General features: G+C 46.6%; 1 protein-coding gene across 4 annotated transcripts in view; it reads right to left on the bottom strand.

Annotated features, from left to right (window-relative positions):
* Positions 1 to 10,476: 10,476 nt before the first annotated feature.
* Positions 10,477 to 23,956, bottom strand: part of LOC119167288 (glucoside xylosyltransferase 1) — a 38,758-nt gene continuing 25,278 nt past the window's right edge. For all 4 annotated transcript variants that reach the window (XM_075866756.1, XM_075866759.1, XM_075866757.1 and 1 more), the window contains 3 exons: positions 22,546 to 22,738; positions 19,905 to 20,218; positions 10,477 to 11,972 (listed from right to left, as the gene is read on the bottom strand). In XM_075866756.1, the coding sequence (XP_075722871.1) occupies positions 11,796 to 11,972; positions 19,905 to 20,218; positions 22,546 to 22,738 (684 nt within the window). In that variant the 3' untranslated portion in view covers positions 10,477 to 11,795. The remainder of the gene's footprint in view (positions 11,973 to 19,904; positions 20,219 to 22,545; positions 22,739 to 23,956) is intronic.

Here is a 23,956-nt window from a genome sequence, read left to right as displayed (position 1 = left end):
CAGTCACCACACATTCTCACAGACTGTAACACAATCCGTCGCTCATGACACTTCACATTCACAATATATCACTCAATACAATCGTACATTGTAGTTCAATTCCACAACACATGAAATATAGCCACAGGTACATGCCTACAACACTCCACCACAAATTCCCAACTATACAAATGTACAAAGTTCATTCATTGCAACAATTCTACAATACATCACAGCACATCACCGACACTTGTGACACAGGATAACACAACATTAACACATCATATGTCACTCAGCACTGCCCAACACATTCTGATTTGACTTCTCCACTTATCCTGAGTACTTCGAGCAGCGCTTGCGCTCCCTTTTGCGGTGCTCGCTCGATCTCTTCTTGTGTTTTCACGTTCCTTTTCGGCGAGCCCCTTCCAACAACGGTATCTGAGGCGGCGTCTCAGCCATCGTTGTCACTTCCGACACCGTTAACGCGTCATTACCTTCGACGGGTCCTGTCTGTTTATTTACCCGCTTGATCATGCCTCTACATTTTGCCCGGCTGGCCGACTCCGTCTCCTTTACACTGTCGGTCGGTTGAGGTCGTGCCGACGTACGTCCAGTTGCTCGGCCTGGGAACTTATTCGACCCGATCGTCTTCTCCTTCGCTGTCTCTTGCGCCGCAGCTTCACCTTGTGCTCTAGTGAGATCCGTCACGGGATGCTCCTCCACTGTATCTCGCGGCCACTGTGTTGGCAAGGACTCTATCTTCGGGTCTTCTTCCAAACATTCTGGATCACTTGGCTCTCGCGCCCCGTCGATGTTTCCGATGACAAGGTCATACAGGGGGGTCGCCATGCATAAAGCAGTAACCTTCCCGTTAAGAACGGGGTTTCCACCTCAATCTCTGCTTCGGGAAGCATCCGAGCTGTACGGTCAATTAGGCAAACCGGTTTCATTCTGCCTGTCAACTCACTTTCCCGCACCAAATTTCTCCGAACGATAACAGTGGAGCTGCCGGTATCTCGTAGCACCGTAACTTTTTTGCCCGCAACTTTTCCAGGCCGCGCCGGCATTCCTTTCGTAACACCGGTTGGCTGTTTTGACATTACAGCACCGACAATAGGGATTTTCTCCCCATTCTTCAACTCTACGAATCCATCAGTGACGGCCTTATTATCAGATTTCGGTGCCGCTTGCACACAGGATACCTGGTGAGTTTGACTCACTCCGTTTCGACATGCATCTGCTTTGTGCCCAGTCTGACCACACTTGAAACATTTTACAACCGTAGGGCTCGTAAAGATCGTTCGACAGTTTTTCGCGCGATGACCCACTCGGTTGCACAGAAAACATCGCGGAATGCTCTCTGGTGCACGCTTCTTTTCTTCGGGAGCCAATTTCTTCAAATCATCGGGACAATCCTTCTTGACCTTGGCCAAATTAGTGCCACCTTGCGCTTCCAAGAATTGATCAGCCAATTCAAGTATGTCTTCAAGTGAGTCAGCCTTCCTCTCTTTTAAGTACAGGGACAGGCTTGGGTGGCAACTAGTAAGAAATTGTTCTCTAATTAGCAGCTCTCTAAGCTCATCGTACTCCTGCGCTGTCCCTGAAAGTTCAATCCATCGGTCGAAATAATGGCAAAGTCGGGCGGCATACTGCGTAGCCGTCTCACCATCAGCTGGCTTTCCTGTCCGAAATCTGTCCCGGAATCCTTCCACAGTGAATATAAATCGCTTCAACAAAGCCGCTTTCACCTTTGCGTAGTTGGCTGCATCGGTCGGCGTCAGCCTACCGTACACACTGAGCGCTTCACCACTCAAGCAAGTACTCAAAGCAGTTGCCCATTGCCGTTCCGGCCAATTCTGGCTCCTCGCAATCGTCTCAAATCTGTGGAGGTACGCGTCTAGGTCGTCCTTCCTTTCATCAAACGCTACGAGCAGCTTGCTTGGGTTCAAGCGGAAGCCGTGATCTTCCCGTTCGCTGCTTTCAACTCTAGCTTGGACGGGAGTTTCGCTTCGCTGTTGTAAACGGAGCCGCTCGAGTTCCATCTCGTGCTGCCGCTGCCGTTCCCTTTCAGCCATCTCCGCTTCTCTTTCTTCTCTCGCCCTTTCGGCTGCCAACTTTTCTCTCTCCACCGCCTCTTTCTCCTTCTGGCTTACCCACTTCCGTAGTTCGGCGCCAGAAAGACCCATTTTTTCACCAAGAGCTACTAACTTTTCGAGATCCATTGTGTCTCGCAAATAAAACCTTGCCGCGTGCAAAAAGTATCTGCCTAAATCAGTCTATCGGAACACTCCTCTGTACTCGTTAACGAGAACACTGAACAACGCACAAAATCGTTCCGATAGCACTATCAACAACTCGAGGCTCTTTCTTACTACTTTGGACACACTGTTCACCAAAAGGTCCTGTCGCGGACGCCAGAATAATTGTCACACCTGTCCCGTTATTAGGGAGGCGATCGCCGGGCTAGTTCCAAGAGCCGAAGTATCGGCCCCCCGAACCGCACCACGAAAGCGTGGACAATTTAGAAGTGGTCCTTATTGGTGCGCCAGCGGACGCCGGCTGTGGCCCAAAGAACAAGACAGAGCCGAGAGTTGATAAACAAACAAATTATATTCTCAATAATGGCAGATCGAAAATAATACACAAAAATGCACACTCCACACTAGTTACATACAATATGTCACCAATCAAACCAATCAATCAACGCACTACACAATACAATCAGCCACACTTGAAACAACGGACACGGACAACAATACGCACTACAATGCAGTCGCATGCATTGAACAACCAAGACACTTAAAGACTAAAGAGATAGAAAACCTATTCAGTCCAAAGTTCTTGGAACCAAAAGTCTGAATGATACTCTTCCGAGAATCACTCACTCAAAGTCCAGCGTTGTTGTCGTTCCGTAGTTCTCGAAGTTTCTCTTCCAGGAAACCTCGCGTCCTCAAATGGCCACTCTCCAAGCTTCAAACTTCTTCGCCGGAAATCCGTCGGCTTCACACACGCAGCTGTTGCCCGCGTCTTCGCTCGATAGCGGTAAACCCACGCTCTTGCCTGTAGCTCGAGCCGTCCCTACGGACCAAAAACTTCGCCGACTACACGGCGGACTCTCTACGCACTCTGGCGCTCACTTCCGTCTCCTCCTGTTCTGTCACTACGGGCAGAACCTTCGCCGACTACACGGCGGAATTCCTACGTGCTCCGGCGCTAACTTCCATCTCCTCCTGATTTCTCGTCTCGGCTGCTCGGTTAAATACCTTGCGCGCGACTATCCAGATGTTTCTCGTCATTTCGTCGGCGCGATACGCAGCGAAGGCTGGGGAGAGGCACGAGACGGTTCGACTGCCCTCTCCGGAGGATGATTCACTCGGTCTGACCCCGCCTCCTTCGTTCTAGAAAAATCGCGGCCTTGCTGGGCCGCCGATGTGGGGTGAGGAGGATCGTCTGCGAAGCCGTGCTTCTGCAGGGAGAGCGCGCGCCCGGGAGCCCTGGATATTTGCTTTCTTTTTTTTCTTTTTACCTCGCGGCGTTTCTGCCGCCCGTTGTCGCAAGGATTTGGCGGTGCGCTCTTTTTTAGCGCTCGTTCTGTGACAGTATCCCGGCACGCGACGACGGCAGTAACGGGCGATATGGCCAGAGCCGCCGCACGCAAAACAGATGGGCCGGTTATCGCGCGTTCTCCAAGTATTGGCGACGAGGGGACCAGTCCATGCGGCAGACGGGTGTGTCGAGGCTGTGGTGGCAATGGGAGGAACCCAGGCGGTGGACGGCTGAGTCGGGGCTGAGGTATACGGCAGTCCCTGGAACGACGGGGGGTGGTGTCGCTGCTGCCGCTTTAGTGCCTCAGCGTAAGTAAGAGGCGCGGTGACGGTGGGCTGCTGCAAGGGCACCGGCATAGCCTCGGAAATCTGCTCCTGGACCACATGTCGGAGCATGGGAGCCAATGGTGGTGGGTGTCGCAGTGGCTGTTGGTGCTAGAGCTCCTGGCGTTGAGCAAAAGGCAGCAGAGAAAGCTGCCGAGCCACTTCCTCTCGCACGAAGTCTTTCATTTGTGCGAGAAGGTGTGCCTGGTCAGCCATAGTGTCCAGTGCGGCCACTGGTTGGATTGTCTGGAATGAGCGTCGCGTCTGAGCTCGTTGCCTCCGCAATTCATCATAGCTTTGGCACAAAGTCACTACTTCTGCCACAGTGCTTGGAGACTTCGCGAGAAGCATCTGGAAAACGTCATCGTCGACGGCCTTCATAATGTGCTGTATCTTCGCACTTTCGCTCATGGAAGCATCGACGCGCCGGCAGAGATCAATCACATCTTCTATATATGATGTGAAAGTTTCACCTCGCTCCTGTGCCCGTGTGCGCAGACGTTGTTCGGCGCGTAGCTTCTGTAAGGCAGGACGACCAAAAACGGCACGTATTGCCTCCTTGAAGGCGGACCAATTCGCGAACTCGGTTTCGTGGTTCGTATACCACAGCTTGGCCACGTCGGTGAGATAAAAATTGACAGTGCCTAGCTTAGCAGCGTCATCCCACCTGTTGGGTCCACTGACTTTCTCGTATGACGACAGCCAGTCCTCGACGTCCTGGTCTTCGGTGCCGGCAAAGATCGGGGGGTCTCGCTGATGAACCGGGCCGGGGCAAGTAGTGGCCGCGAGAGGTATTGTTTGTTGGGCAGCGTCAACTTGCATGGTCGGCGGCAGGGTGCGAGATCGGAGTTCCAGGTTGTAGGCGATGTGGTTACCCAGCACGATCCACCAAATGTAAAGAGGTTTATTGGGCGAACCAAACGGGCAGGTCGGAGATTGGAGATAGCGACAGGACAAGGAAGATGGAGGAGCTCGAGCGCCGATCTCGTGGTGCCTTATTCTGCGATGATGCTTGCTGTTTCCTTTTGTTATCATCATTCCTTCATTATAAGTGTAACATCTAGATTCGGGCCATTTTTTTGTAGTAGCCCAACCTCCACATTGGAAGCATGTACTGGAGGTTCCCTGCTTGTGCCGCCGGCACAAGAATGAGTGGCGGCTGCTATGGGTTGGCCTTCGGTCAAGGCACCCGGTATGGGTGACTCACGGTCCTGGGTTGTTGACGCGAAGGTGGCCGAAACAGGCAGATTATGGTGGCTCAATGGCTTTAGAACCATTTTTGGGGCTATCCTGTTGAACCAACCGTGCCACGCACAGGATGGCTCGAGAGTGAATTCGGGCGGGGGCGTTGGTTGGTATGCGAGTTCGGCCAACATCGCGGCCTGAATATCATCCGCTGCTTTGGTGAGGACGTCAAATCAGTGGAATGAACGATCCCTGATGCCCGAATCACTCTTTCCGCTTGAGATGCCGAAGGCCCACGTGGTCATAAAGTACTTTTAAGGACCATATGTATTCTTGGAGGCTTTCACGCTCAACTTTTGTACGGCTGCGATGTTCATCTTTCATGGGAACGACGTATAGCCGAGGGGGGGGGGACAAATTTGACGCGAAATAGCCGCTCGAAGTGGGATGATCTCTGGAAAGACTGGCCACAACACCAACGTGTGGCAGACCCAAAGAGGGCCATGGGCAGACCGCGTAGCAGAAGGATGTCATTTGCGAGGGCTTGCGCGTCGGAGTAATATTTTAACTCTTGCAAAAAGTCGGCAACTGATTTCTTCCCGTGTTTACTTCGTATATAGCAACTGCCAGCGGCAAACGAAAACTGTCGGCTGGTGTAGCCTGGCGTTCTAGCAATGCGGTCAGCTGGTTGACGGTACGAGACGTATCTGGCGCGGACACATCCTGTTTTACCTTGTCGGGCAATATATCGGACGTTCGGTCCGTAGGGTTTTCACCTTTGCAAGCTGTAATTCCACCGGAACGCAAAAGCATTGCAATATGTGCAACACATATTCCGTCTGGGATTGACTGACAGGATGGGTGCCTTATGCGTGCGCTTCCCGCGTTACAGAAGTGAACTCCCACGAAAAGAAGAAAAACTACCCGAAAAAACAACGTTGGGTGCCCTCGCCTCTGCTCAGGGGGTCAGCAAGCCGCAATTCACATGGCACGAGCCAGCAACAGTGGGAACAATGACCACTTTTCATTCACGGCTAAAAATAATCTCACCAAGCTTTCCAGGTCGGCACAACACGGCACAAGCGCATGCAATGGCGCCAAAGGCCCAGAACGAACCATCGCTGCCTACCCACGGTCAACAGGACATATCGGCAGGAACACAAACGAAATTCACATGCAACTCATGGTGTAGTCTAAGACGAGCCAGAGACTCACTTTAGCGGAAGCCCCAAACCGGCACGGCCTTTGCTCTGCAGTACTCACGTAGGGGAAACTCTGGCGCATCGGCTGACCATCATCGCAACTCATAGATCCACCGCCAAAAAGCCCGCGAGCTCGTCTCCCCTCCCTTGCTATCGACTGGCGTCCTTCTGCCTTGCCCCAGTGGCTTTCTTGAACGCTGCCGCTCGTAACACGCATGGGCATTGCTACGTGTGTTATCCTGTCGCCTGCTTCCAACCTACTTGCTGCAGATAAGGGCCGATCGGCCCGACAAAATATACACTTCTTTCAATCTATTGAACCTTCTTTCTTTTCTTTCTCTCTACCGCTGCCCTTTTCTTTCTATGTCATGCTTTATGCTCTCCTCTCGTCTCCATCCTCCTCACCCTCATTTTTCTTTCCTTTCCGCTCGGCCTATTACACTATAAAAGACTGTGTTAGGTCCTGTCCCGCTGCCTGCATAGTCGATGTGACGATGCTTGTCTTTGGATCGGGGATAGATGGATTCTAATTCCACCTCGTCTACAATTTCTCCTTCGCTTTTTCTTTCCCTCTTTCTCGGCCCCGTTTTTCTCTCTCTATCTCTCTATTTGTTCCCTGCATACCACGCCGGACCGATCGGCGCGCGTGCTCTCGGAGTGAACCACAAGAAGGGGAATACGCAGAGAGCGGAGGCCAGTTTCCAGTGTTCCGGCGCCAGACGTTCGCGTTTGTTTAAATAAAGTACGATGTGCAGCTTTCTTCGGTGCTCAGTGACTTCTTCCGACATTCCCTTCCTAGAAACTTTTTTCTCTAAACAAAGCTCATTTTACTCTGCATAAATAAACCAAAAAGCCGCTCAAGACGGCGAGCTGCGGCACACTATTCTCCTATAATTAGCCGAGAAATGTTCTCTGTACACCCATATATACAATGACACCTCAACAACGTGGGGCATTTCCTTCTGTTGGCATTATTTGCCCTAGACCAGAAAAATTTTATCTACTGGGCTGCAGCGGAGGACATTATTTACGACAACAGAACCTCGCGGCGTCACAGAAGAGGCCCTCTTTGTTCTGTGCTGACCGAGTGACAGATGTGGGATTTTTTACCGATTCTAAATCCGCGTTAACCCAGCCGCACTTCACTTGTCATCATTTTATGTTATTCTCTAATAAAAGTTTGTGTAACAGAAAAAAAAGAGACCTTAAATCTCCACTTACTTTCTTGATGACGAAGTATGAACATATGTAACGTACTGAGTGTGCGATCGCACGGCTCAGAATTCTTGTTCTTCGACCGCCTTGATGATATTGAGAGTGGATCACTCTTAGGCGCCAAGGCTGCTGTATACTATCATCCCTTCGCGCGACACAGGTGGGGCCAGGAGTAAAAATAGAAAAATATAGGAAGCAAGCAAGCATTTAGTAGAAATAAGAGAGAAGTAGAAATGAACAAACAGAAATGAGTGGAAATAAGCGAGCAAAAGCATGGCAGAAAAAGCTGGAACAGAACAGAAGGAAGAAAGAAAGGAAGAAAGAAAGAACTAAAGAAAGAAAGAAAGAAAGAAAGAAAGAAAGAAAGAAAGAAAGAAAGAAAGAAAGAAAGAAAGAAAGAAAGAATGGCCGCCCAGCTCCGCAGTCCCTTCAAGCTTGGCACTACTCGGTAAAGCTGCCTCAATTTTTCGTGAGTGATTGCAAGTTTTTGTTGTCATTCAAAGCCAACAAGTAGCTAGTCAGCAGGAATACGACGACTCTGTTCCAGTTTATATGATTCGCCATAGCGAAACGCTAATAGAACGCGTGGGTGCAGGTAGCCGCGGAAAGATCCGGGACATATTCTGAGCCAAATGTCGGGTTATCGCTGTACGTGACAGAATATGCCGTGTTGCATTTCAATGACGTAAGCAGCGTAAACGACGTGCAGTAGGTGACCGGTAAAATGGGCAATCGCAGGGAAATGTGGGATACGACGGCTTCCGGTTCAACGCACCACGCGGGTTAGCAGCGACGCGCGAGCATTTTGTACAGCTCCGTTGAAAAAATCGCCTCTCCGTGCAATGTCACTGCTTTCGAAGTTAGTTTTTTGTTTTTGCTAACCATGACTGTGACGATGACAAGCTACGGAAGCCATGAACGGCAAGGAAACTGTTTTATCGCACTAAAATGATCTGCGATGCCTTTATGATGTGCGGTGGTATACTGTCAGTTTGGCTAGCAGATCAGTCGGTACAGAAAACAATTCTTATTGTATGATACGTTCCCGCTGATAAAAAATCACCATTTTAAAAATCTCAGGAGATGGGGATTACCGTGGCAGTGTGCTCAGAGTTCATTTCGGTATCGCTGCTTCGGCCGACATCGTCGGTCGATCGGCATGAAGTGCAGCGCCTGTTGAGCGCGTTGAGATATATTTTTTTCTAGCCTTCAGCGCCTATATACAAAATGTATTTCTTAGTCGAAGCCAGATGCTGATTGAAACGCTGATCTTCATCAAGCTGCGCGGTACGGTGGCGCATAAACAATACAGTCAGACATTGATGACGCCGAATTATCGAAACCTTCCGCTTTTTTAACGCACTTCTTCCTTTGGGTGCCGCCGTGCGCACAGTTTGACCAAAATAACGCAGACAGACTCCTCCAGCGCTTCGTGTAAACATACTCTCGAGTGAAGCTTTTGTGTTTTTTGTCATATATATGAGTGCAATGGCTGGCGCTTATCTCGTCTGGAAAGTCGATTTCACTCGCGCGTTCCCATAATATATTTTCTAGGCGTTTACGTGACAATTTATTTCTCAATACAATATTTGCAGCAAAATCATGCGTAAGCGCTTTTATTTAGTGTGGAATACACAGGTACCTGTAATAAAATGGTTCGGCACACTCCGGCTTCAACGTTACGTACTCAAAGGGTACCTGTCGCTAAGGCTCTCTATTGCCACGGCCTACCTCATTTTTCTTTCTTCGTTCCATGGGAATTGATACATGCCGTTTGCCTCTCACGTTCGAGTTGGAGCAGCCAACGGCTGAACAACCGACCATGGTTTATCAGGATGAAGATTAATGGGCGACCGCGCGCAAATCCCGAATAATCTGAGGCTTGCGGTGAAGCGGTTCACCGTCGTCTATATTTCTCGAACCGGAAGCCGGTAGCAGACGGTGCATCCCGCAATCCCCCGCTCTTTTACTGGTCACCTATTCCGAAGGCAGCGGAATTCGGGTGTCTGTACGACCGAAGGCATGCTCATTAGAAGCGCTTGATCACCCAGAGATCTGTACTACAACCCTGTGTTTTAGAAAAGTGCGCATTGATCAAGGAACATAGAAACGTGACGATTCTGTACCTAAATATCTGAATATATCAGTCAGCTCGACAGACTTTACTTGTGCCTAGCATGTGACAGTCATTCTTCTTTTATATGTAGAGAAATTTGCCGCCTTTTTGTGGGACGACGCAAACAAAAAATGACTCGAGCAGCACACTCACCCCCACCAAAGCACCCAAGAACTCTGCGTTTGGGTCTTCTTTCCAGTTTAATCATCTCACTTTACTTTTTTATGCTCCGTTCCTTTCTAATTCTTTACCCTTTTTCCATTTCCCCGCAGAGAAGAATTTGAGTGGTTTCTATTCGCGCGTGAATTCCAGGCCTTCTAATAAAATGCTTTCTCTCTGTCTTTCTACCGCTTCGTGATCGTGATACCAGAGCCGCGTAGCACCAGTAACACAAAATATGGCTTCAGCACTTTTGGACCCACAAAGGCACTTGTTGTACAATTTATTTTTTAAAGTGAACCATTACGTTCACCACGCAACGCCGCCAGTGGCGTAGCCAGGGGGTGGCACAACACTCTTCCGCGATACGGTGGTGTACGCTGGCAAGTTCCCAAAAGCGGGTCTCGCATGGTAGAAGGGGCATTATTACTAATAGTCATATCCAGGGTTTTACGTCTGGGAGCGTATCACGATGAGAGACTCCTTGTAGGACGACTCCGAAAATTCCCACCATCTGGATTTGTTTGACGTGCACTGACATTGCGCAGTACAGGGGTCTTCACTATTCCACCTCCGCTGATACGCGACCACCGCCGAGTACCCACTAGCCCACCTTGGGGAAGGGGGGGGTGCAATTTTGCTTGCAATTTCACTAAGAATTGATCCTATTGAAAATCGCCAATGCATATGTGTGTTTGCTGAGAAAGAAATCAACGAACTCTTTAAAAATATGCCACGCCATGACACACACTGGCGCAAAATTCAATAGAGTTTATCCACATCAGACCACACACCAACGAGTTCAAAGGAATCGTTTTACCCGCAACATTGAAGGTTATTGAAGACGTGCGCTTTAATAGTATTGATAACTTTCTATGGAACAGTGGCATTTTGGCACTCGTTAGCACTTTGTTTCGCACGTAATATAGATGTGTGACTGTAGGTGGTTGTCAGTTGGCTTATATGATGATGACATAAGTTATGCAGGTGTACTTAACGGCTCTTCGGTATTCCTCTGATCTCGTAAATGAACACATGTAGGCCACTCAGTGACGATACATATTAAACTAGTAGAGAGCCCATGTAGACACGGATCATACAATGTATTTACAACTCCGATCGATGCTTGCTTTCTCATTCCAGCTCGGCCGAACATTTTGAGTCTTTGGGCATTTGTTCACGGCAAAATCTCTCAAGAATGTTCTAGAAGTGCTTGACATTGGTCCGCGTGTCTGGACGCCACGAAGTTTCAGAGCTGAACGGGGCCACTGACAAGGTAATACCGGTATCTTAATAAGTGGTATAGAAGATTTTTTTTGCTTTGCATATGCTCACACAATTTAGACGAGTTTGCTTATGAGTGGTGTGCGCTAAAAGCAGGAATGAGAAAAGAGTCTTAAATTATTCCTGAATATACATATTTAAGACATCAAAACATCACCGTCAGGTTAGTAGCTATATAAGGCTACACCTCTCAAGTTAAATTATAACATATTTACCTAAGTGCAGTTATAACCAATGGAAAGCACAGAATATCAATCTACAGGCATCCCAATCCAATATATTGATAATGAGTAATTTAGAGAAAATCTTGCAAGCATAGTAGCAACTACTGATATGGTATACGTCACCCAAGGCGTGAAGTTGCACATTTCTGTTGAGGACTTGATTGAGACTTAGATGCACACTGAGTGGAGATTTTCTTATAAGCATCACACTGCAACTGTCCCCAGTTTTTTTTTGTGTAACTTTCTGGGAACTGAAGAAAAATGCCGACATGATGAATACGCGTTTTGTTTGCTATAGTCGGTAGGCTATCTATGTTATCCCCTGAGGTTATTCCGGATCTCCTCCCAAGTTGCCGTAGTGAATATCTCTAGAGAGGCGCATATTCGAAGCTGGTTAATCGAACTTTTTTGCTTCTCCGAGATGAGTCACCCTCTCTAACAATCGCCTATCCCGATTGTGGCAGTAAAAAGACGTCGCGACATGATCCTAGCGTTCACACAGGGTGACTCAACGTGGCCCCGAGGAAACATTACTCTAGCCACGCGGACATGCACTCAACAACTACGGCTTATTTGTGGTCGCAGCTTGCGTAGTGATCTTTTCAACACGACTTGCGGACAGCCGAAGTAGATGTAGCTGTTTTCTCAACTCTTTAGTGCACCCCGTCAATGTAATATTCTGAAGACTTTTGTTGAGAGGAACGATAAAGTCATCCACCAAATTTTTTCCAAGTTTGAACTGCAAAAGAAAGAAAAAGAAACGTAATAAATATGATGAATGATGTTATTTCATGAGAAACTGACAGATGTTTAGCATCTATCAGCCTAAGATCTTTATTCTTCATGGATTTTGGGCGTAAGCAGGAGACGCCATGGCTAAAATCTAAATGTATAGTGCGTGTTGGCGATGCTACTTTAAAATCGCAAACGTACCACAACACAGAACTGGCTGTACGGTTAGGGCGTATAATTATAGTTAGCCAGTTTTAATTCATAATCATCTTAAACGCCATGATGGGTGGTGCCATTTTCGATGGTTTATGAACACTCCCAGCACTAACAATTCATCGAGGTTTCTTCAGACGCCTACTTATACACAGGATGCGCGTAAAAAAAAGAACACTTTTTCGGTCATCCGCAACGTCTAAGAAAAAAAAAAACGTCATTCGTGCCATAGTTCCTGCTCACACAGTGGACGATTATCATAAAATTTCAATGGGACACATGTGCACAACCAATATTTATCGTACCCGCTTTCTTAAGTGCCATGAAAAGATGGCCGGTTTGGGCTTGCAATCATGGAAGGGTAACGTTGATTGATATGTGGGATTTAACGTTCCAAAACCACCATATGAGTATGAGAGACGCCGTATTGGAGGGCTCCGGAAATTTCGACCACCAGGGGTTCTTTAACGTGCACCCAAACCTGAGCACACGGGCCTACAACATTTCCGCCTCCATCAGAAATGCAGCCGCCGCAGCCGGGATTCAATCCCCCGATCTTCGGGTCAGCAGCCGAGTACCTTAGCCACTAGACCACCGCGGCAGGGTGGAAGGGTATTGTGGAAAACGCTGTAGAACATATACAATCAGATTTTTTTTATTTGCGCTGAATATGCAGTCTTAAGAAGACATGCTGGAAACAGTGGATGTGATCGCGATAGCGATTATATGCCAGTGTAATGCCAGCAGTGATGAAAAGTGAAACCCCAAGTACAGACACGTAATGTTGTGTTTGTCAAACCTGCAGTTCCGCGACCACTGCTTTCTAGCGTGCTAAATTATTTTACAGGAGTTACACCACTTTCCCGAGGCTTCTTATGCAAGTACTTTTGGCTGTGCACAGGTTGTTTTTTTTTGCTTAAGCCAAGTCGAGCTGAGCCAAGTCTTCGAAAACAAAACGACGCGTTTACATATGATAGACAATTCACGTGCTGCCGAAGTTGGGCTGCTTCAATACGTCACCGCTTGAAAACTTGAGCGGGTTAAAGGGGCGAATTTCGGACCCCTATCAAGTAGCGCCAGAGCGACGGACGACAGCGGTAGCAACGAATCCGACGAACTGCCACCATCGCCACCACCAGCAGCACGCATGAGTGATGGCGATTCTCGATAGCGCAGTAGCTCGATGGCATTTCGCGAGCAGCACCGATTGCATTCACAAGCTCGCGTGCTTCTTCCAACGCACCCGACGCGACAGGAATCAAGCTACTCTGGAAACGCCGCGAGCTTGCGCAACTGCACTTGTTTCCCTGCAGGTCACGAAGTCAGCACCGATTTTCATGATCTACTTCTTTTACTTTGTAAGGCGCATAGAAACAAACGAAAATGAACATTGGTTGATTGACTGATTGATGTGTGGGGTTGAACGTTCCAAAACCACCATATGATTATGAGAGACGCCGTAGTGGAGGGCTCCGGAAACTTTGACCACCTATGGTTCTTTATCGTGCACCCAAATCTGAGCACACGGGCCTACCCGAAAATGAACAATAACATACATATTCAAAATTTATGCCCTTATTCTGGTGCGCTTTAAGTAATCACGGCAAAGTAATTAGGACTTCATATTTGTGGTTCATGGCTCTTGCGCTAGAGGTGTGACATAACGGTTTTGATTATATTAAAACGCTATTTAAAAATATAAATTCCACTCAGCTCGTGAAAAGTATGCCGTCATCCGTCACCATATTTCACGCTCTTTTCCTTTCCACCGGAATCTAATCACCCGTTCTCACCAGTTTTGGGTCCCTTTAAGCACTATTTTCGGACATACCTGTTAGGCATTCTGGTACAGAGCTGAAAACGGCTGTTTTGTTCTTAAGCTTGCTCATTGCAGCTCTTCGGTGTTACAGCAGAAGTGAGCTTTTTATTACATTTAATTCAATCTTACTACAAGTGTGGAAAGCACTACTGTGAAAAGTACTTGCCGTGCAACATACGTAATGAGTTGAATCACGATTGTTTATCGATATGTCGTCGTCAAGGTAAGTCCATGAGCAAGCATTGTGATGAGGAGGAGATAGCGTAACGCTATCGTTCGTGTTTTATTTACGCTGGATGATCATCAGGTGTGAACGATGCACATAGGTCAAACCTGGGCGTGGGGTGCTTTAACAATGTTTATATTGAGTGTGTATATGAGTGCGTAACAGTGTTTCACAGAATGCGTATATCTCTTTCGTAGTGACACGAACAGAGGAGACGTTTTGAAAACGAGACGTTCTGTACATAAATGTTCGTGTCACAGTTGCACACACACCGTTGAATAAAGTGCGCGTGTGTGACCAACGTAAATTTATGATTGTCACGTTAACCCACAAGACTTATTGAGCGCAGTTGCGATGAGAATTTCCTAGTCGTTCAAGGACAGAAATACAGTACGTTGCAAGGCAGCCGCATTAATCAGCCATTATTTCATAAACAGAACAAGAAATCCGTTAGATTGATGGGGTGTATTATCGCACGAGACGTTTTTTTTCTGTACACATACGCCTTTTTGAAATAAATTTTCAGTTGTTAGACCAGCGCTTATTGTGTTTTCTTCTTTCACGTTTTATCAATTTCCACGCTACCAACGATAGAGATAAGTTCCAACTCACCCGTCTTTCAGTCCCTAATACATCTTCTACGACAGCGCCAATGTTACAAAAGACACGTTTCATATATCGTATTTACCAAACGCCACTATCAAAGTAAGGACAACGAGCCCAACATCGACGTTTTGCATCAATAAAACGAAAGGTTCAATCTCCCTCTTTCGGCGAGAATTGCTCTAGTGTTATCACTCTCTCTTTTGTTCGGCATGCTCTTCAATCACACCACGCCGTGGTTCTCATAATACGTTCCTTCATACGACCGAAGTACAACTTTGACGTCAATACTCTGACAAAAAGTCTTCTCATTCTACATTCTGTCGCATTTTTTCACTAGCGACTCAGGAACTAGCGCCTGTTCGAGTGCTTACGCCTCAGCATCTACGTCATCGCTGCTTTTAGTGAACTTTGCGAGTGGTGGAAACCTTCCTCTCCTGTCTCAACAGCACACGTGCAGGCGCTCTTTCGCTTAAATGATTGATTGATTTGTGGGGTTTAACGTCCCAAAACCACCATATGATTATGAGAGACGCCGTAGTGGAGGGCTCCGGAAATTTCGACCACCTGGGGTTCTTTAGGTCTTTCGCTTAAAGCTTGATGGAGACGTTGACAGAGAAGCGAGGCGGTGACGTTTGTTTTCTTTTCTTTCAAATAGCTGTTTTGATGCAATACTTATGGGGACGTTTGTTCATGCACAATAAACTATCACACATGCTTCTAAAAATGACAAGGGTGCAGATCTTCGACTAAAAATACCATCATATTTACTCATGTACATATCCGTGAACGTATTTAACAGTGCACTTTTGTCAAAGACAAAATCAACAGAGCCTAACGTTAACCGTACGGAATAAAACATTTTGTATCACTGAGAAAACACCTAATTCAATCTGAGAGATTGATTGATTGATTGATTGATTGATACACATGTGTGTAGTTTAACGTCCCGAAACCCCCTACGATTAGGAGAGACGCTGTGGTGGAGGGCTCCGGAAATTTCGACCACCTGTGGTTATTTAACGTGCGCTGAAATCTAAGCACCCAGGCCTACAGCATTTTCGCCTCCACCAAAAATGCAGGTGCCGCAGCCGGGATTCAATCCTGTGACTAGCGAGTCAACAGCCGAGTACCTTAGCCACTAGACCAAAAGCAAGTTAAAAGGCAAAACATGGAGCTTAATAGGTGGGGGAATGGAGTACATTTTGCCGTTTCAGTATGCAGGCTAAAGAAAACAAGCGTTTGCTGTTTGTCCGTTGTCCTCCATGTCATCTGTTTCGGTCGCGCTAGACCGCTAGAATTTTTTTGGCAGATGGGTATAAGAGAGACTTTTGGAATAGGTGCCCAAATGTCTTGAAGCCACAAAGAAATAACGTCGAGGCCGCAGGACATGCGTGACACTCAAAAAGCGTTTGCGTTTCGCATTGAAGATTCTATTTGCCAAATTTAGCGGGGGCCTCAAAGCCGGTGGAAACATCCTAACGCCGAACACTTATGGCAGCATACACCGATGTGACGGCTTTCAGTGTGCACTAAAATTTGGCTTGAAACGTTATAACGCCTCCCGCCACGATGGTCTAGTGGCTCAGACACTCGGCTGTTGACCCACAGGTTGGGGGGTCGATTCCCGGCTGTAGCGGCTGCATTTTAGGTCGTCGCAAAAATGCTGTAGGTCCGTGTGCTCAGATTTGTCTGCACGTGAAAGAACCCCAGGTGGCTGAAATTTTCTGAGCCTTCCACTACGGCGTCTCTCATAATCATACGGTGGTTTTGAGAGGTTAAATTCCAGATATTATTATTACGTAGTAAAGCGTCAAGTCCGCAAGCTAGCCGTATGACTGCTGCTATAGGCACCGATCAGTCGAGTTTTCCAGTCCGATTTCAGTGCCAGAATACATATCCCAGTGGATAAAAACATAAACCTTCAGACGGCCTCGGTGAAAATGGAACGCCACACGAGCGTCTCGCGCCCTGCATCTGTCGGTGGATTGAGCCGGGGATACATAGCGAACGCGAGAACGCGTCTCTTTTCTGCGTTCCCCTAACGGCGAATGTCAAAAACTTTGAGACGGGGATGGATGGATCATAGCCTCCTCTATAACTTTGTGCCCGAGCGGTCGGTCCCTCAGCGCCGTCCCCCGAGCTATTATGGGATGCGAGCGCTCCTGGCGGAGCGCCGAGGCGCAAAACGAGAGAATGGATGGCAGCTATGGAGAAAAAACCGGCTTTGAGTAACTACCGAAAGGGCAAAAATGAAATAAGGAGGGAGGCATTTTACGATAATTCAAGGGGAAGCGCTTTACTGTTTGAAGCGAGATCGGGTTGCCTTAGAACGCGTAGTTATAAAGCAAGATTCAGTAAAGAAGAAGAACAATGCACATGCTGCGGGAAAGATAAGGAAACGGCGGAGCATGTTCTGATTGAATGTGGAGATATCCACCCAGGTGTACTCCTGTATCCGTCAACTGAGCCCGTAATGGTTCTAAATTCTCTAAAGAATTACGCGGAAGTTTTCCTCGCAAGAGCGAGAAAGATGAATCAGCCACTGAAGGCTGCCGTTGACAACGCCGCGCAAATACTACAAAAACGTGACAAACTCAAGTGCTCGACCCCGGGACATCATAAAAAACTTTTGGAGGTTGTGCTCGTGAAGTTTCTCCGCCCACTTTTTCTGAACTTCGCGACGAGTGTGACTGACAAACACGACTTGGCAAAAGATTTTCATGTCAAACCATTGTCTCGAAAAGTGCTCAAGCTTTGAGCGCGAAATCAAATAACAAAGCTCACATTGCATTCTGCATACAGTGCTTGTGTTAAAAATTTGGTGTGTGCGCACTTCTTAACGTATACGCATAATCCAATGCAATGTAGACGGTTTCTAGACCGTCATAAACGCAAGCGTGCATAGGCCGCGTCGTCTGCTGTTATTATGGGATCGGTGCGGCATCTGGCGGCGAGCGCCAAAACTATAAGGGACGGATGGCGCGTATGTATTTAGCGCTAATGCGCGGGCACAAAATATATAGGAGGCTATGGATGGATGAATGGATGGATGGATGGATGGATGGATGGATGAATGGATGGATGGATGGATGGACGGATGGATATGGCTGTATCTTTTAGATCGGGTGGCGGCTAGCGCCACCAAGCCTTAATACCTAATGAATCAAAAACTAGATTTATTTTTTTCTTTAAAAAGTGAGTTTGAGGATTCGTACTTTGCAGTGAAGGGTTTAATTTTCACTCGTGACTTGACTTTAGCCACCAATCAGATAACCTCTTTCTAGTTAAGTCTACCCGCTTAAAGTCTATTTTGCCCTCCCGGTCCCTAAACCCCAGTGCTTTGAAAAACTCTGCGCCATCATCCTGAACTATAGGGTGAAGCCCTTTACAAAACATTATCAAATGTTCGGCAGTTTCTTCTTCCTCTCCACACGCACTGCATACTGTGTCTACCCTTTCGTATTTGGCCCGATATGTCTTGGTTTGCAGTACACCCGTCCTGGCCTCAAACAGTAGAGAACTACCCCGAGTAATATCATAGATCCTTTCCTTGGCAATTTCCTGCTTAAAAGCTCGATAGATCTCTAGTGCGGACTTCTTAATCATGCCCATTCTCCACATGTCAGTCTCCGTTTCCTTGACTTTCTTCTTAACCGATAGTTCTTTTTGGTTTGACAACCTGCTGTTTTCTAAGTATTTACCAGTCAATTTTCTGGTTCGCTTCCTCCATTTTGTATCGACATTCTTTATGTACAAGTAGCTGAAAACCTTCCTAGCCCGACGATCCTCCCCCATTTCTCTCAATCGCTTCTCAAATTTTATCTTTTTAAGGAGGCAACTGCCATGAACGCTGGATGGATGGATGGATGGATGGATATGGCTGTACCCTTTAGATCGGGCGGTGGCTAGCGCCACCAAGCCCTAATACTTAATAAACCAAAAACTAGATTTATTTCTTTTCTTTAAAAAAGTGAGTTTGAGGATTCGTACTTTGCAGTGAAGGGTTTAACTTTCACTCGTGCCTTGACTTTAGCCACCAATCAGATAACCTCCTTCTAGTTAAGTCTACCCGCTTAAAGTCTATTTTGCCCTCCCGGTGCCTAAACCCCAGTGCTTTGAAAAACTCTGCGCCATCATCCTGAACTATAGGGTAATAGGGCTGGATGGATGGCAGTGTGAGCAATGCAGCTCCCTCTGGTATGTGTGCGGTGTCTATTGCTCCATCTCAACACGTGTAGCGGAGACCGTTGATCCCAAATTCGAAAGTCCATGTCTTGGCTCGCAGATGCAAAAGGGAAATGCTTCGGCTGTGACAGAACAAAGTCGATTAAAAAAAAACGTCGACTTAGGCAAGGCGCAATCGGTAAGCGCGAAACCATTTAAGAAACTCCACGTTCGTTTCTGCGTGCCCAAAGGCTAGCACCAGCAAAGCTCTTTGTGTCGCCAAGGATTTCGGGCCACTGTTATTTAATGTTCCCCAAACATTCGCTCGCAAACAACGCGACCTGCGTTGACGACGATGAAAACAGCGGAATTCTGCGACATTGTTTATTAACGCTATCACGTCATTGACAGTTAAATATACTGTCACGGGTTTGTGACGTGCACAAAGGGAGCAGACTGCAGGTCGAATAATTAACTCCTCATTCCTAATGAACTTCTGGCCATGCAAAAAAAAGGAAGTCACGTTATAGCAAGACACTGCCGCTGATAGCGGCGAGCAGAGCGTCGGGCGTCGATCAACTGACAAGTGGCCAAGCGGGTCGGCGTTTATACACTTGCTGTTCTAGCGTTACCTCTACCGGCGACCTAGGTTCCAGATTAATCTGTTATGTTCACGAAGTGGGCATAGTCCTAACAAAATTATCTGCTGCAGTTTCGAAGCTTCTCCAACAATGTAGGTGTCGTTTGTGCTATGAATTACCGACAGTGAAGCGGGGCGATAACAAAACTTGAGGCGGGAATGTGAAAATATCCCAAAGTACAAAGATTACTCAGTGAATAGGCGATTTGAACAATAAACAAGTGAAAAAAAAGTCGAATGTTTGCAACCTTATCGTTTATAGTGCACTTACATTCCGCATAGTTTCATGAAGAGTGACAAACGCCGGCTCCAGGCGGTCTAGAACCAACTTGCGCGAGGCATGCACCACCGCTATTGGGCCGTCAGTGCTCAAGGCATCGCCGTAGCAGTGTTCTCCGCGGTAGTTCCAGCGGCACGTGAAGGTAAATATCCCTTGCGGATAGCGGGTGAAAAGGATGTTCAGCAAGTCCTGGTCCGCAAACGGAATGCGACCATGGAACTCTTGATTCAGTCGCATCACGCGGTTCTCCAGGTCGAAGGCCCGCATTCGTGTAAGGTTCATCATCAGCAACCCAGCATTCAGCGCTGCACAAGCAAAAAGAAACGAAAGGAAAATGAATCACTTCCGAACTCAAATGGACCGTTAGTATCTGATAACGTCAATTCTGGCAACGTAACTTTGAGTTCCCTTTTACATACGTAGCTAAGACAGAAGCTGCTGAGGCTAAGATGCCGATGAGTCAATAATGGTATTATGTGACGTTTCGCTCTACTAAACCATCATACGATTATGAGCCACGCCGTAGTGATAAGCTGTAAAAATTTTGACCATCTGCTGTTTTAAGGCGCCCTGACATTGCACAGCACACGGACATCTAGCATAGCACCTCCATCGAAATGTGACAGCCACGGTCAGGGTTGAAACCGCACAACATCGTGAGTTATTAGCTGCTTTATTGTGAAATCGAAGTACTCAGGCTTATTATAGTATAATAACTTGAGCTGTTTGACGTTCAGTTAGCTCACAAGGTCTTTTACGCCCGCTGTTGCTCTCACGAAGACATGTAGAACTCTAAATGCCGTAACCGACAGTGCGGTATGTGAGGTATGTGGCACCGACGAAAGCATCGATCATCTGCCATGCCATTGCCCTCAATTCGCGTCTCAGACAAAAATATTCTGACGCGTTGCAGTGACTGAACGATCAGCGAGTATCCATGCACGTGCTGCTGGAGCGCTGTCTTTGTCTTTCGTCAGCTCACAAGGCTGTCATTGCCATCTTTCGCTTTCTCAGTACTACGGGCTTATGTGAACAGATTTGACTTTTGTATAATGCCAATGATGCATACGCGTCGGGCCATTTACTGACTATTTTTTCGTCTCTTTCCAATGTCTCTCATCTCACCGTTATACTGCTCTTTACCATTATCGCAGCGTAGTGAAGCCAAACCAGCATGTTCTTGGTAAAAAACCCTGCTTTCTTCTTCTTGTCCTCCACATGTGGCACACACCAATTGGAGGAGATTGGCTAAATAAAAGATGAATTCCTCCCATAACTATAGTTGTTGTTATCCTTGGGTTCACGATATATTGATTGTAGTTAGTTGCTGATTTCAAGTGTTAATTACTTGTAATAAAACATGTTATGCCTTCTCTCTTCTCCCTCCTTATTGTCATGCAGACATTAGCTGTGACTAATAAGTATGTACTATATATCAACGTCCAACTTTTAGTAATAAAGAGGTGTAATGTCACTTTCATTTATTTCGGTAGTAAACTGAGTACTCACTAATTTTATTCCATTAAAACCATATCAATAACTTACACAACGTACCGAACACTGTCGACTTTCATTGGCCTGCGCTGAGCGCTTACGCGTGTTTTCTCTGTGTTAATTGTACTAATATAGAAAGACACACGTTCTAATGTCCTGACCCTTCATTGAGCGAAGATAGTGGCAAGAAAAATGTATGGAGCATACAGCCCGCCCCAGAGCTCCCTCTACATCATTAGGACCCCTTCATATATGTTCTTAAGAAAAACGCAAGTTCCACATGAACGTTGCATTCAGCATTCTAGATGCTATTACCAGCCCCCCCCCCCTCCCGTTTTCTCACTCCCCTGGTGCCCACAGGTGGTCAAAAGTTACGCTGCTCCATCGAACGCTTCAAACTGTCCACAGAAGCTAACGACCGGAAACAAGCAAAGAAGCAGACTGCAGCGATCAGAGCCGGCGAGCGAGAACAACAGAAGAAAACACGCACGCGGAGGAGCGCATCGCCACTTTATAAGATAAACGAACTTTACTGGAGCGCTAAGCACGTGTGACGTTCTTGCACGAGAAAAAAATAAGCCCATTCCCCGCTATGACAGCTGTCATCTCCTTCTGCTTTTGTTTTCGCCTATGTGCGTTGTTCTATGATAACCGGCAAACTCGCTGAGATGGCTATTTTGCTGGAGCTGTTTAGCGTGATCACGGGCATTATTGTCATGATCATAACTACTGTTCATCATCAACATCATCATTACGTTTATTTATTTCTTTATTTACTCCCTCATCTGGCCAAGTGATTTGCGTGACGCCTAGTGCTGCTGTTGCTACTACTACTGCAATACTGCAACTACTACTACTACTACTACTACTACTACTACTACTGCCACTACTACTACTACTACTACTGCCTCTAATATTATTACAACTACTACATCACTTCTGCTACTACTACTACTGTCGCTAATACTACTACTACTACTATTACTACTTACTACAAGTTTTACTGCTGTTACTACTACTGCTTACTACTATTGCTACTAACTAATACTCATACTATATATTGCGATGACTGCGGCAGATGACACATTTTGGTGTAAAAGATAGTGTATAAGTTGATAAGCGTAGGAACAGTTGTTACCAAACGGCTGCACGAATGGATGTAGTGCCTTTGTCGTATAGTAGTTCATTGTGTAGTTCTCTGTCTCCGGCGCCATGCCAGCCATCTGCCATTCATTCATGGCGTAGAATTTTCTCCAGAAGTCTTCGACAGGATGAACAAATATCACGTCTGTGTCGACGTAGATGACGGCATCCTCGTTAGGAAACATACTCTGTGAAGATAAAGTCACGGTAGGGGGTAGATAGGTATACGTTCTGGTAAGTAGGCTGGTTTACTTTATAGAGCTATGAAGCGTTTACTACGGCATACCACCTAAAACTGTACAAGAAACATGCATTTGCCTGGCTTGTTTCATTTTATAATAAAACTACGTGATATATACGGCAATGTGTGACACCATGAGACCTCATTACAGCACTAAACAATGAAAGCAGCGTCAAACTGAAATTAAACGCACCCTCCAGATTTTGCTGACCTGCGAATATCAATCTTAAATCACTGCTGAAATTAGCGCATCCGGTGTAATGATTTTTCTGACACAATATTTCCGTAAAGTGTACGCACATAATTTTTCATTAATCCGTATGGTTCGACTCAAAAGGAATTTAAAATACATTTTATAAATCTATAGCTATCAAACAACCATAAAGTTGGTATATTTCCTTTCTGATAACTTATGGTATGCGTGATGAGCCAGAATTCAGAAAAAATAATATTATTAAGCTTCAATCGTGTGCTGGTAATAAGGAAACAGATGACCATTTGTAGAAGTCTCCTCAACGGATGCTTTTCAAACAAGTGTTCAGCTGCCCTAGACAGGCAATTCCGAAAATGCTTCGCGTGTGACACAGCATTTAACCATGTTTTTCCCTTATGCGTCTACTGAGGCATTCAACACTCTCCGGCTCATCTTGAACGAAGAATATTCCGGCATAGGAGAGTTAGCATTAACAGATGTATAATTACAAATCTTCTCTTCAATTAGTGTTTATCAATCCTGAAAAGCATGGCTGTGCATGAAACGATTGTCCTGGTTTAACAGAGTTGCCAAGTTTTCAACTAATCAATACAGGACCTTACTATCAGTGTTCATTGCCCCACGAATTCACCATTCATGAATTTCTCGAATCCACCAAGAACAAACAGAGTTAGAGGTTTTAGTCACCCGCTTAGAGTGCGCGCTCTTTTCTCTGATCCCGACGACTGCGCGGAAAGCTAAGTGGGCAGGGATGAAACGGAACAAAGAAGTTAAAGTGACCGCGTGCCATAACCTTGAGCGCACGTGTTCAAACGCGACCATTACCTCCTTTTGTGGTTACGGTGCGAGAGCCTATTGCGAGTCTAGTGCGAAAGTAATCTTAGCAAACTATATGTATCGCAGCGCCTGCGAGTGGCTGTGGTCCTTGACATGAAAGGCACCTGATATAAA

This window comes from Rhipicephalus microplus, chromosome 6, assembly GCF_043290135.1.
Source record: "Rhipicephalus microplus isolate Deutch F79 chromosome 6, USDA_Rmic, whole genome shotgun sequence".
NCBI classification, from domain to species: domain Eukaryota; kingdom Metazoa; phylum Arthropoda; class Arachnida; order Ixodida; family Ixodidae; genus Rhipicephalus; species Rhipicephalus microplus.
This window is presented reverse-complemented; position numbering and strand designations above follow the sequence as displayed.